The sequence below is a fragment of the Pantherophis guttatus genome, chromosome 5 (assembly GCF_059756535.1).
Source record: "Pantherophis guttatus breed Tessera chromosome 5, ASM5975653v1, whole genome shotgun sequence".
NCBI lineage: Eukaryota > Metazoa > Chordata > Lepidosauria > Squamata > Colubridae > Pantherophis > Pantherophis guttatus.
The window spans coordinates 3,740,001-3,753,785 of NC_142067.1; the positions used below are offsets into that span (position 1 = coordinate 3,740,001).

The following is a 13,785-nucleotide window of genomic DNA, read 5'->3' on the forward strand; positions in this document are numbered from 1 at the left end:
CCTCTCTTTCTCTCCTCTTTCCCTTCCCTCCCTTCTTCTATTCTTTTCTACTTTCCTCCTCTCCTTCCCCTCCTCTCCTTCTCCTTCCTTTCCCCTACTCCTTCCCTCTTCCTCTCTTTCTAACCCTCTCTCCTATTCTTATTTCCCCTCCCTTTCTTCCTCTCCTTTTCCCTTTCTTCTCTCTCTCTCTTTTCCTCCCTTCTCCTCTCTCCTTCCTACCTGTCCCTCTACTCCTCTCTCCCTTCCCTCTCCGTTGTTGTGTCCATTTCAATTCAATTGTGAAGTTTCTGAAAGATGCCCTAATTAATTCATGAGCCATGAGCCGAACTTCAAAAGAAATACAGTCGTTTATTAGGAGCACCATTTCGGCAATATTTGGATGCAGTTAGAACTAATCCCACGTAGATTTACGTTCCCCTATGACCCTGTCTCTCCCCTCCTCTCTGGCCACGTCATAAATCATATTCTCCGATTAACCACTTTGGCTGGCTGTGAAATCCAACACCCTCCTTCTGATTGCGGTCAGGAAGAATGTATGGAATGCACTTCAGTTAGGGAAATCAATCAGCTCTATCAGTTCTCCCTCCCTCCTGCTCATGGCAGCTTGAAAGCTTTGCAAGTTGACATCAATATTTTATCAAGATGGTATTTGACCAACCCAGATCTTATATTTACACCACGTTTTCCTTTAAATTTCTTTTCTATTTTGCTGGTTACACATATATCATCCTTAACGTACATTTATATAGTACCTCTTTTTTCATTTTCCCCTTCCTTCCCCCTTTTTCATTTACTCGGGTATCATCTGGATTTCTCTTTCTGTTTTGTCTTCTCTTTCATTTACTTTTATTCATATTCCTTTTCTAACCAATCATAAAAACGTCCCCATGTCTTGAAGTATACCGATTCCACTTTATCTTTTATTCTTAATGTTAACCTGTTCATTTCTGCACATCCTAAAATTTTTCTTTTATTATCTCTCCTTCTAACGGGACAACTCCTGTTTTTCTCCTAGCTGAAAGTACTCGGCTTAGTTTCTAATCTGCAGCTCACCCTTGTCTCTGATCTTTGAACTGGTTCCAGGTTCAAAGTAGCCTCCTTTAAAGAGCAATGTTTGAAACTGGACGGGACGATAGAGGAGAGTTCGAGGTTGAGCGTCAACCTGGAAATAAGGAGGAATTTTCTGGCAGTGAGAACAATCAACCAACAGAACAGAAGTTGCCTTCAGAAGTTGTGGGAACTTCATCACTGGAAGCTTTCAAGAAGAGACTGGACTGCCATCTGTCAGAAATGGTGTAGGATCTCCTGCTTGGAAAGGGGGTTGGACTAGATGACCTACAAGGTCCCTTCCCACTCTGTTCATCTATTTTTATTTTTTGCTTTTCTGCAAGATGCGTTCCAATCAGAAGGGCACGGAAAGCCCAGCATAATTAAACCATTCATTTTTTCCAGTTCAGAGACATAGCAAATTATCCCTCCGAGAAGGTCTTCTGTATTTCTGAATTGGTTCAAGCGCTTCTCTCATTGAACAGGCATGCTCGAATTACTTACGCGAGTGAAGACAGAGGAGCCCAGTCTCCCAGTGGATGAATAGGCATATTTTTAACAGAATAGCACAGTTGGAAGGGAACTTAGAGGTCTTCTAGTCCAACCCCCTGCTCAGGCAGGAAACACTATACCGTTGAAATTTTTAAAATCATTTATTACATTTATCTGCTGCCTATCTCCTAGAAGAATATAAATGTAAGGCTGAAAGGACTTATATTGGCAGTCTTCTAGTCCAATTCCCTGCTCAGGTAGGAAATGCTATACCGTATTGGAGAAATGGCTATCCAATCTCTTCTTCTTCTTCTTCTTTTTTTTGTCCAATCTCTTCTTAAAAGCCTCCAGTAGTGGAGCATCACCAACTTCTGGTGGCAAGCTGTTCCACTGGTTAATTGTTCTAACTGTTAGGAAATTTCTCCTTAGTTCTCAGTTGCTTCTATACTTGATGAGTTTCCATCCATTGCTTCTTGTCCTGCCTTCAGGTGCTTTGGAGAATAGAATAGCAGAATAACGTAGTTGGAAAAGGGACCTTGGAGGTCTTCTAGTCCAACCCCCTACTCCAGGAGTAAACCCTATGCCATTTCAGACAAGTGGCTGTCCAGTCTCTTCTTAAAAATCTCCAGTGATGGAGTACCCACAACTTCTGGTGGCAAGTTGTTCCACTGATTAATTGTTCTAACTGTCAAGAAATTTCTCCTTAGTTCCAGGTTGCATCATAGAATCCTAGGGCTTGAAGGGACCTTGGAGGTCTTCTAGTCCAACTCCCTGCTCAAAGAGGAGACCTTACACCATGTGGGGTTCCCCCCCCCTTTCCCCTCCTCATAGAATGGAGTGATTGGAGAGAAAGGGATCACAAGAGAGTAAGTAGGTACACCACGTGGATTTCCCCCCCCCCTTTTATCCTCATAGAATGGAGTGATTGGAGAGAAAGGGATCACAAGAGAGTAAGTAGGTACACCACGTGGATCCCCCCCCCTTAACCCTCCTTATAGAATGGAGTGATTGGAGAGAAAGGGATCGCAAGAGAGTAAGTAGGTACATCACGTGGATTCCCCCCCCCCTTTATCCTCCTCATAGAATGGAGTGATTGGAGAGAAAGGGATCGCAAGAGAGTAAGAAGGTACACCACATGGATTTCCCCCCCCCCTTTACCCTCCTCATAGAATGGAGTGATTGGAGGGAAAGGGATCACAAGAGTAAGTAGGTACACCACGTGGATCCCCCCCCTTAACCCTCCTTATAGAATGGAGTGATTGGAGAGAAAGGGATTGCAAGAGAGTAAGAAGGCCACCATGGGAACATGAATCAAACAGTCAGGAGTTCCTTTAAGATAACAGTCTTGGCAGCGAACCATGAACTGCCTGCCAAGAGATTTTACTCACTAAGGGAAGTTTTTTTTTCCTCAGTCCGATATACCAAATTAATTCCTCAAAGCAAAGAATTGTCAAAGTCCAGTCTGAAGAAATCCAAAAAGAGATTCTAACAGGGTTCTAGAAACACGATATGACTTCCAAGCTTTTCAATTTGTCCGTCACAAGGTCAATCTCTGGCCCGCCCATGCCTCTTTCTCGTCTGCGTGTGCTTATCCTTCCGACGCTGTCTGGGATCCAGCCAAAACTCATCCCCCTCGCTCTCTATCTGCGGCTGCTCCGAAGTGCCTTGCTCCTGACATATCTCTTGGCCCTTGGAGGAAACCTGAGACATTGCCAGAGAGGGGGGTCCTGGAGAGGGAGGCCTTGCCAAATCCTCTCCTTCACCTTCTGAGTCCTCTCCCTCTGTTAGGACAAACTCGGGGGTCGGAGTCACAACACTTACATTGTGGTGGAGGTTATTATTTTCCTGTTCTTTTTCTACTTTTCTGCTCCTTCCAGAAATGAATTTCGACCGTGGACGGACATCAGGCCAGTGAGAGCTATCAAGGCCAAGTCCCAGTACGAGCCTCCAGATGAGAAAATGTTTCACCAAACAAGCTACAGTTCCCAATTCACTGCCGAAGGAGCAAAGCCTGGCCCGCCAGATAACAAATACATGGAACGCCGAAGGATACGCACCCTCTATAAAGAGCCGCTGCAAGAATCTCCAAAGGTAAGGATGGGGGCGGGGAGGGCCAGATAACCATCATTGACATTCAACCATCCGCAGGAGATCATAGCTTGTTTTCCGACCCATGTGCAGGTGCTGCTCCTTTGGGCATGTAGCGTCACAGCACACATCCGAAAGGAGCAAGGCAAGCATTGTGACACCGCGAAGTAGTTTTTTTTCCCTCTCCTCTCCTTATAAACTGGAGAGAAAGGGATCACAAGAGAGTAAGTAGATACACCACGTGGATTTCCCCCCTTCCCCTCATAGAATGGAGTGATTGGAGAGAAAGGGATCACAAGAGAGTAAGTAGGTATACCACGTGGATTTTCCCTCCCCTTTCCCCTCCTCATAGAATGGAGTGATTGGAGGGAAAGGGATCACAAGAGTAAGTAGGTACACCACGTGGATTCGCCCCCCACCCTTTACCCTCCTTATAGAATGGAGTGATTGGAGAGAAAGGGATCGCAAGAGAATAAGAAGGCCACCATGGGAACATGCTGGGCTGTTTGCATGGTGTGCTTGTGGCTGCCGTAACCAGCGCACTGCTTTTGATGTGTATCCACATGGCCCTGCCTGTGAATGCTGCTGCTGAAAGATTGGGGAACTGGAATCTGAAATATAAAGGACTCAAAGCTAAGTGATCTTTTTGCAGATTAGGAAAACGGAACGAGATTATTTATCTAGCATATTTTTTTCATCTGTCTGATTATTTCCCTCAGCCATTTTCATCTCTCCTAAAATACACATGAATATATAGGAAGACTTTACTTATTTACTGCCTTGTTCAGCAATTGTTCAAATGGTGCTGGGAAAAAAATAATAACTTTATGACCAAGGCCTGCATTTATGACCTTCACAGCATCCCTGAGACACGATTACCAATACATAATTATTAATAGTTAATATACCTTGTCCTGTGCCTGAGCTTCCCCCCCCCCGCCTCATTCTCCAACATTGCAGAGTGGAAGATTGGAGAAAAAGGGATTGCAAGAGAGGAAGCAGGCACAATATGTGGATGAAAACACACCTATTCCATCTAGCCGGGCTGGCTTGATCCCATCCTCTCAGTTTTAATTGAATTCGATTTTAATTGGGTTGTTTTTAAATCTTGGGCCGAAATTATTTAATTGTTTTTTTAAATTGTTTTTAAATTTTATATGCAATGTTTTATCTTGGCTGTACACCGCCCTGAGTCCCGCAGGAGAAGGGCGGTATAGAAATAAAATGAAATAAATAAATAAATAAATAAATAAATAAATAAATAAATATACATCAAAAGCAATGTGCTGCCAAGCACACGATACAAGCCACTCAGTGGATTCCCCGTGGTGTGCCTGCTTACTCTCTTCCAATCCCTTTCTCTCCAATCTCTCTGGGGAGAGAATTTTAACAGGTCAGGCTGAGGAGAAATTATCTATAGAAATTGTTTGCCTCACCTCCTCACTGCCACCCTGCAGAGGGGGCGGAAAAGGAAGGAATTATCCATATGCACTTTCTCCAGAAAGGAGAAGAATAGGACACAGATTTTCCTGGTTTAAAACGGGGGGAAAAAAAAAATAATTATGCTGGAACAGCTTCCGATTTTTTTCCCTGTGCCTGAAAGATTCCATTTTCACAGTTTGCGCTCAATCTAAATCTGCTAAACATTGGTGGGGAATCCAGTTCAGAATCCGTTTGCAAGGGAGCTCAATCCTGTTCTTTGCAACTGAGCATTTGGGCTAAAGTTAAATATGCTAAAGTGTGATTTTATACTCTCCCATAGGGATGAAAAACACGTTTAGAATGGACAGTGTTGAACAACAGCTATATTTTCCACCTACAGTAGTGGCCAAAATTGTGGAAACCTTTTGGGAAAAGTGTATCTTTTAAAACTAGCTAATAACACCACTTTTTTTGGAGTAGTAGTAGTAGTACCATAAAATTTTATATCAATGGAAAGATAATTTAATCAAGAATGTAATGCAATTACTTTGATGAAGGATTTGCTAGTAGAATAGCAGTTACCATATAAAGAAGAAAAGGGAAACATGTAGAAAAAAACAAGATATACAAAAATTATCACCTTAGAAAAAATGAGATATATAAAAACGATCCCCATGTCAGTTAATCCTTAGGTTTTGTTGTTGTTGTTGTTTGTTTGTTTGTTTGTTTGTTAGGCGTATTTTCTAGTATTTTATGGTTTTTTTTCTGGATCGAAATTGAGAAAGGCACTTTACAAGGCCAAAGTTAACTGCTCTCTGAAACTCTTTAAAGCAGCTGCGTCTTCTTCTAGTGCAGCCAAAGAAGGCAGATGGATGAACCTGGGGAATGGGGGGGAAGGATGCAGCTGTTTTAAAGAGTTGCAGGCAAGATAATGTTTTTGTGTTTTCCAAAAAAAAAACAAAAACCCTTTTTGGGCACCGAAGCATTCCACCATCTTCTTGGGCATGGGGTTGTCTGGATAACCCCCTGACGTTTTCCTGTTCTCCTCCGGACACTTTTGTTGGCGCTTAACGTGGCAATTCTCTCTCTCAATTCTCTTTTCCCCCACCTTCCCTCCCTTCTCCTGTGGTCTTGTCATGTACGTCCTTCACCCTGATGGATCTCGTTGGTTCCGACCAGGTGGAGAAGCCCAGCCCTCAGCCTTCTAAGCCAAAAAAGACGACCCCAAGCCATAAATCTGTGAAAAAGCCCAAAGATAAGCAGATGGCATCCAGCAGGGCATCGAAGAAGAAGAGCGCAGAGACACCCAGCAGAACAGCCACGGCCGAGGACAAGGAGAAAAGTAAAGAAATTAACAATAAGTTGGCCGAAGCTAAAGAGTGATTCGCTGCAGTTTACTTGCTGTTTTTTCCTGTCTCTCTCTGTTTATTTCTCCTTCTTCCCTTCCTTCCTTCTCCACACTCTTCCTTCCTTCCTTCCCTCCCTTCCTTTCTTCTCCTTTCCTGTCCCCGCCTTCCTTCCTTCCCCGCTCCTCTTCCTCTCTTCTCCACACTCTCTTCCCTTCTTCCTGCCCCTCCTTCCTTTCCTCTCTCCTTCCTCCTTCCTTCCTTCCTTCTACACACTCTTCCTTTCCTTCCTTCCCTTCCTTTCTTCTCCTCTCCTCTTCTCCCCTCCCTTTCCCGTCCGCTCTTCTCCATACTCTCTTCCCTTCTTCCCTCCCCTCCTTCCTTTCCTCTCTCCCTCTCCTTTCTTCTTCCTTCCTTCCCTTCCTTCCTTCCCTCCTTCCCCCCTCCCCTTCCTCTCTTCTCCACACTCTCTTCCCTTCTTCCTTCCCTTCCTTCCTTCCTTCCTTCCTCCCTTCCCACAAAATTAATTAGAGACTTCTAATCAGCTTATGCTCTGACTGTATTAGAAGCTCATTCCGTGTTGGATTTTTAAGGAGATTAAAAATCTCCTTTAAACATGCGAGGAGGGGATAGCGCACTTCTCTAAACGTGCACGAGGATTTTAGCAGAAAGGTGGGAGCAGAGCTAGAGGTGTCTTCACCTTAAAATTAAGAAACGTGGGTGGCATCTTTGCTTCTAAAACTCATGAAGCTGGTTAGGTTGTTATAGGCAGGAAGGATTGGGGGTGGGGGGGGTAGAAGGTGTTTTTCGAAAGCAAGCAAAACGGGGTATTTCCAAACTCTCTTAAAAACATATCAGCCTCCCCAAGGTTGGAGTAACTAATCCCGCAGGTTGCTGAAAGACAATCCTTAGCCATCATCCATTATTCCAGAGGTCTTCAAACTTGGCAGCTTTGTGGACTTCAACTCCCAGAATTCTCCAGCCAGAGAATTCTGGGAGTTGAAGTCCACAAGTCTTAAAGCTGCCAAGTTTTATTATTAATATTTAATATTAATATTATTAATTATTATTATTATTTGAAATAGTATGGTGCAGACTGTTTGCTTGACAGTACCATACCCAATATAATAGTCTACCACACAAAATAAGAAATACAGGCAGTCCTCAACATACGGCCCACCCCCGAGCCCAAAATTTCTGTTGCTGAGCGAAACATTTGCTGAGTTTTGCTCCGTTTTACGATCTTTTTTATGCCACGGTTGTTAAGCGAACCGCTGCAGTGGTTAAGCTAGTCCCGTGGCTGTTAAGTGAATCTAGGCTTCCCCGTTTTTTTTTAAATTTGATTAATATGCCGCCCTTCTCCGGAGACTCAGGGCGGCTTACAATGCGTTAAGCAATAGCCTTCGTACTTTTGTATATTTATACAAAGTCAGCTTATTGCCCCCACAATCTGGGTCCTCAATTTACCTACCTTAGAAAGGATGGAAGGCTGAGTCAACCTTGAGCCTTGGCGAGATTCGAACCTGCAGTAATTGCAGGCAGATGGATGATAATAACAGGCTATTAGTCTGCTGTGCCACCAGGTTCTTTTGACTTGACTTGGCTTGTCCGACGGTCGCAAAAGGGGATCTCCCCTGGCACCGCGGGACACGGCGACCGTCAAAAATATGAATCGGTGGCCAATATTTTGATCACGTGACTGTAGGGAGGCTGCCCCAGTTGTAAGTGTGAAAAAAACCGGTCGTAAGTGACTTTTTTCGGCGCCGTGGTAACTTGGAACGGTGGCTAAGTGAAGCTGAGGGCGACCTGCATTCACGAGATTGGAAAAATCAATAAATAATATCGAAGTCAAGAAATCAATAAGGGCAACAGAGTGACTGGCCCCTAGCATTCATCAACCAGCTCATGATATTTTTTTTCCCTGAATGCAGTGTTTCTCAACCTTGGTGGCTTGAAGATGGGTGGACTTCAACTCCCAGAATCCCCCAGCCAGCAACGCGTTGCTGGCTGGGGGATTCTGGGAGTTGAAGTCCACCCATCTTCAAGCCACCAAGGTTGAGAAACACTGCTCTAATAGTTTGAACAAACCAGATCCCCAGTTCTTGGCTATGAATTGAACAAACATTTGCCGTCCCGATCTGCGTGTTACACGCTTGCTTGTGCAAATCCTTCTCCTGCCCCTCACACTCTCTTGCCCGACCCCGTATAACCGTAACACTTTTCAAATTAAATGCTGGGTCAATTTTGTGAGAGCAGATGGAAGTATCTGGTACTCTCCAGAGGTCCCGAGACCCGCATCCCAAAAGCTTTTTAAGAAGAGATTGGACAACCGTTTGTCTGAAATGGTTTAGGGTTTTTATGCCTGAGCATGGGGTTGGACTAGAAGACCTCTTGAGGTCCCTTTCAACTCCGCCATTCTGTTATTCCTTTATTTTTGGTTCTTATGCGTATGCCTTCGAGAAGAATAGGTCCATCAAAAAGGCTCCTTTTAATTGTCCTGATAGATCCATTTTCCCAGCTGTTTTTGTTTTTCCAAAAAAAAAAAAAAAAGGACATTAGATCTGAGGAAATATCGATTTTCCATCCCTCTCTCTGCTCTTGGGCATCGTGTGATCCAGGATAAGAGTCTTTTTATTGAAAACAAATCAAATAGAAAGCTGACATTAAGCCTCGTAACTTTCCCTTCTTGCAAACTAGCGTAGAATTGAGGGATGGTACCTATCGTCTTGCCGTTTTGTTGCCAGTCGGTAAATCTCTCCGGCCCCCATTTTGTGAAGGCGCTCACGGCCTGCTTTCAGCAGTCCAGATGTGGCAGATCGCCTGTAGAAAAATTCTTACCTGCTCTAAAGCTAAATATTGCAAGAACTGCAGATAGCAGTTTTAAAGTCGCCCATCCTGACAGGGCAGAGACTATTAAAAAAATCTCCTGACTTTCCCCCACCTTTATTATTTGCGTAATCATCTATTATCAGTGATGTATGCATCGTCATTTTAACATGCACAGATTTATTTTATCGCTTTTGGAGAGGGGGAAAAGTTGCAAAGTGAAATGCCACCCTGACTTGACTTAAAACTGGGGAGAAAAAATTAAGACTTTTTAAAATATTAAGCGGTTCATTCCCATTGCCCATTTCGGATTTTTTTTAAAAAAAGATGAACGCAAAAAGTAAACTGAAAAAGTATTTTCCGATCTCCTCCTTTGCAAAGCAGAAGCTGCCACGTTTTTCTGGTTCTTTCTTTCTTTTTTTTTTTTAAGTTTGAAACGGATTTTTTTTGGGCAGAATAAAAAGAGCCGTGACGGCCCCAAATCGCCAATTCGATTTGGCAATTATATCCACCCAGAGGAAAAGTAGATTGGGAAGGAAAGAAAAGGCTAACGCTCCACAGATATTATTTCCAAGGGAGGGGAGATATTGTAAGAAAAGACCTTTGACTAATTTTAAGGATTTATTTCCAGAGCATGAGATTATTTTAAAAAACAAACAAACAAACAACGATGTGCAAAAAGCAAGTAGAAATATTGAATAGGGACGTTGGAGAAATAAGCAAAAATAACTGTTTTGCTAGAATGCCAGACTAGGAGACATTATTTAAAGGGTGGGGGGGAGCACCTGGGATTGGGGGGGAGGGTTTGGCGGGGAGGAGAGGGGAGGGGGCGCAGTTGTACGATACATGGGTAGCCCACCGCAGTTGGCTTGATTCCTGAAAGGGATGCGACAAAAAACAAAAAAATTGTAGCGTTTCTGTGTGTGATGTCTCTGCTGCGGCTTGTGCTGGAATGCTTTCCACTTATAAAGTACGTGTCACGATTTCTCTTTAACGATGTTATTTCTACGCCTAGTTGTGCTAGAAATGTAGAGTGTTGAAGTGATTAGCCAAGAATTGTGTGTATGTCCGAAAATGGGGGTGTGGGAGGGCGAGGTTTTTTTTTTAGTTGGACCTTAAAAATAATAATAATAATGTTGCCGGTATGATGACGGTTGCTGCATATAAAATGCAAATATCCTATTTTATCGCCAGGATGGTGTATGTTGTGTCCTTGTATTTAATCCAGCAATTTCCCATTTGGGGAAAGGGAGGTTGGGGAAAAAAATATATATATCTACAGGTAGTCCTCGACTTACGACTGCAAGGGAGCCCCAAATTTCCGTGGTTAAGCGAGACAGTTGTTCAGTAAGCTTTGCCCTATTTTGCAACGTTTCTCGCCACTGTTGCTAAGTGAATCACCGCACTTAACCGGTTGTTAAGTGAATCCGGCTTCCCTCATGGACTTGGCTTGTCAGAAGGTCGCAAAAAGGGACCGTGTGACCCTGGAGGGGTGGGGGAGACGCTGCGAACCGTCATAAATACGAGTCAGCTGCCTGAATTTTGATCACCTGAGTGTGCGAACGCTGCAACGGTTGCAGGCGGGAACCACGGTCGTAACTCACGTCTTTCCAGTGCCGTTGTAACTATAAACAGTCACTAAACGAACTCTTAAGTCAAGGACTACCTGAATTGCGATAGAAATAACAGCAAAATCTTTTCAAGTCCTACAACAACAACAAAAAAGAAAAACATTTGTTCGTTTGCTCCATCACGCTTATTTGCAACTTGCCGTGAGCGAAGGTGGGAAAAATCAGGGTGGGAAAGTGCTTGATTGACACCTTGGAAAAAAGGTTGGTCCAGAATGTAACTCTGAACGGTCACTAAACGAACTGTTGTAAGTCGAGGACTACCTATATATATATGTGTGTGTGAAAGGCAACTTCTTCACGTGTCAACTCTCGTTTTGCTGTGTGATGCACAAACACATTCCTGTAAAAAGCACCCTTCATCGCTGCTTCTATTCGGGAGAGCCAAACCGAAATATTTTCTTCTGAAAATTCCGGGATTGCAAAGGAATTTGGCAAAAAAAAAAAAAGGAAAATGGCTGTGGCAGACACCATCGGAAATTTGGCACTGGATACCCCCGACTGGGTTATTTATATGAAAATAAAGTTCTGTACCAAATGGTGGTTGGTTAGATTTTGGGTTAGGATAGGGCGTTTTTTTGGGGGGGAGGGTTTAAATATTTAAGCATTCTCAGGTCGCACCCCTTAAAACACACTGCACGTTTTGTGGGTGCCTTCCCCAACTGCCAACACGATCCGGAGGGATTTTCCTTGTAAACGAAGCAGCCTAGGAAATCCCTGTCCGAAAAGACTTTTACAGTTTTCAGGTGAGGGAACAGCTGTCCATCAATCGCAAGATTGTGGAAGGGGTAAAAAATAAATAAATGAATACCTCTCCACTTGGAGTTATTATTACTTCAGTACGGAGTTCTTGGTATTCTCTGAGCTGGGTTCATTTCTCGCAGACGTTTCATTACCCAGATAGATAACATCATCAGTGCTAGAAGGGAATGAGGGTTTGCTCTCCATTTATAAACCCCACTCCCTTTTAGCACGGATGATGTTACTTAGCTGGGTAATGAAACGTCTGTAAGAAAATAGCTCAAGAGAGCATCAAAGGACCCCGCGGTTCAATCCTGAGGTAAAAATATTCTATCAAAATGAGTTAAATAAAATATAAACATTTCTTGATCTCTGTAAAATCTGGACAGTAATGAAATATAAAGGATTTCCCCTCCCCCTTCTTATGGATATAGGAGAAGCAGCAGTCATCTACAAGTGCTTTCAATTTGCTGGTTAACACCACAAGTGTCTATTTTAATTCCGGGCATAAAGTGTCTGGTTTTTATGTTCTATGCCAATGTTTATTCTCTTTGGTGTTTCTCAAATTTGGCCATTTTAAGACATGTGGACTTCAACTCCCAGAATCCTCCAGCCAGGCATAACTGGCTAGGAGATGCTGGGGGAATGAAAGTCCACCCATGCTGCCTGGGGAATTCTGGGAGTTGAAGTCCACGTTTCTTAAAGTGGCCAAATTTGAAAAACTACTGCTTTAGAGCTTCCTTTCCAAATTGGTGCCCTGCAGATGTGCCAGTCCCAAGAGTCCATTCAGAGTTGCAATACTGAATGGAGACAAATTTATGCAAGTTAGCTGCTGCTCATTTTTATTTTTTATTTTTTGCAAATCTTGCAAAAGTTCAGTTTTGCGGGGGGGAAAATTACAAAAAAAGAGAGAAAACGTTGCTCACAATTGGGTACGCGATTGCTACCTGTTGCTCCAAATATATATATATATATATATCATTTAATTATTGTCATTTTGTCTGACTGGTCCATCAATTCCCGAGACGGGGAATTGATGGAGAGTATATCCAAGTCATGGACTTCAACACATTTTTGTACATTAATTTCTCAAACGTCCATAGATTTTTCTCGGTTACAACACATTTTCAACAAGGCAGCATATTGAGAACGGCGGTATCAAAAAGACAAGTTTTATCTCAACTCCTGATTGCAAAAAATGTTGAAATGCATTCAGTGGTGAATGAAATGAAGTTTCCCCCCAATTCTAGTTTTGAGTTAACTGTTTGGGCACCAGTGGGAAACGACGGCTGTCAATCAACTGGGTTTCTCTCTCTCTCTCTCTCTCTCTCTCTCTTTTTTTGTAAAAAAAAGATTCTTGTCTTGTAATTCCTTTGCATTCCTTCTATAAAATCTGGCTTCTTGGCTTCTCATGTTCTTTGTTCCCCCTTTTGTTGCTTCCCTGGTTACATCATCGCTGTATATTTTGTTCTCGTACTGCACTGAATATTCCACCCATTTTTCACGAGATGGTGCTAAAAATCCTTCCGACGGCTTTTGTAGATATTCCATCCTCTTTTGACTCTGTGCAAAGAAAGAGCTTGAAATAAACGCCACAATCACCTGCTTTGCTCACATTTGCAGTATTTGTGTTAAGAAACGGGGGTACGACACAACTCCGTTAACCGTCTGGGGTGGTAACGCCGGGAGACGGATCCAGAAGGGTCTCTAACGGTGAGATGGGGGAGCTGCATTTATTTATTTATTAGATTTTTATCCTGCCTTTATTACTTCGTAAGTAACCCAAGGCGGTAAACATACACAATACTCCTTCCTCCTCCTATTTTTCCACACAACAACTTGTGAGGTGGGTTTGGCTGAGAGGGGGGGGGATTGGGCCAAAGTCACCCAGCTGCCTGTCATGCCCAAGGCAGAACTAGAATTCACAGTCTCCTGGTGATTGGCTCAAAATCATCCAGTTGTCATTCATGCCCAAAGCAGAACTAGAACTCACAGTCTCCTGGTGATTGGCTCAAAGTCATCCAGCTGCCTTTCATGCCCAAGGTAGAACTAGAATTCACAGTCTCCTGGTGATTGGCTCAAAGTCATCCAGCTGTCGTTCATGCCCAAAGCAGAACTAGAATTCACAGTCTCCTGGTGATTGGCTCAAAGTCATCCAGTTGTTGTTCATGCCCAAAGCAGAACTAGAACTCATA

General features: G+C 43.3%; 1 protein-coding gene across 2 annotated transcripts in view; it reads left to right on the forward strand.

Annotated features, from left to right (window-relative positions):
- The window catches only part of MAP6 (microtubule associated protein 6), a 31,470-nt gene that overhangs the window by 10,054 nt on the left and 7,631 nt on the right, over nucleotides 1–13,785 (forward strand). The window contains exons 2-3 of one of the 2 annotated variants that reach the window (XM_034427098.3): nucleotides 3,417–3,630; nucleotides 6,229–6,391. In XM_034427098.3, coding sequence (XP_034282989.2) covers nucleotides 3,417–3,630; nucleotides 6,229–6,391 — 377 coding nt within the window. Of the gene's footprint in view, nucleotides 1–3,416; nucleotides 3,631–6,228; nucleotides 6,945–13,785 lie in introns of those variants that run through there. The other variant, XM_034427096.3, reaches the window with a different exon arrangement.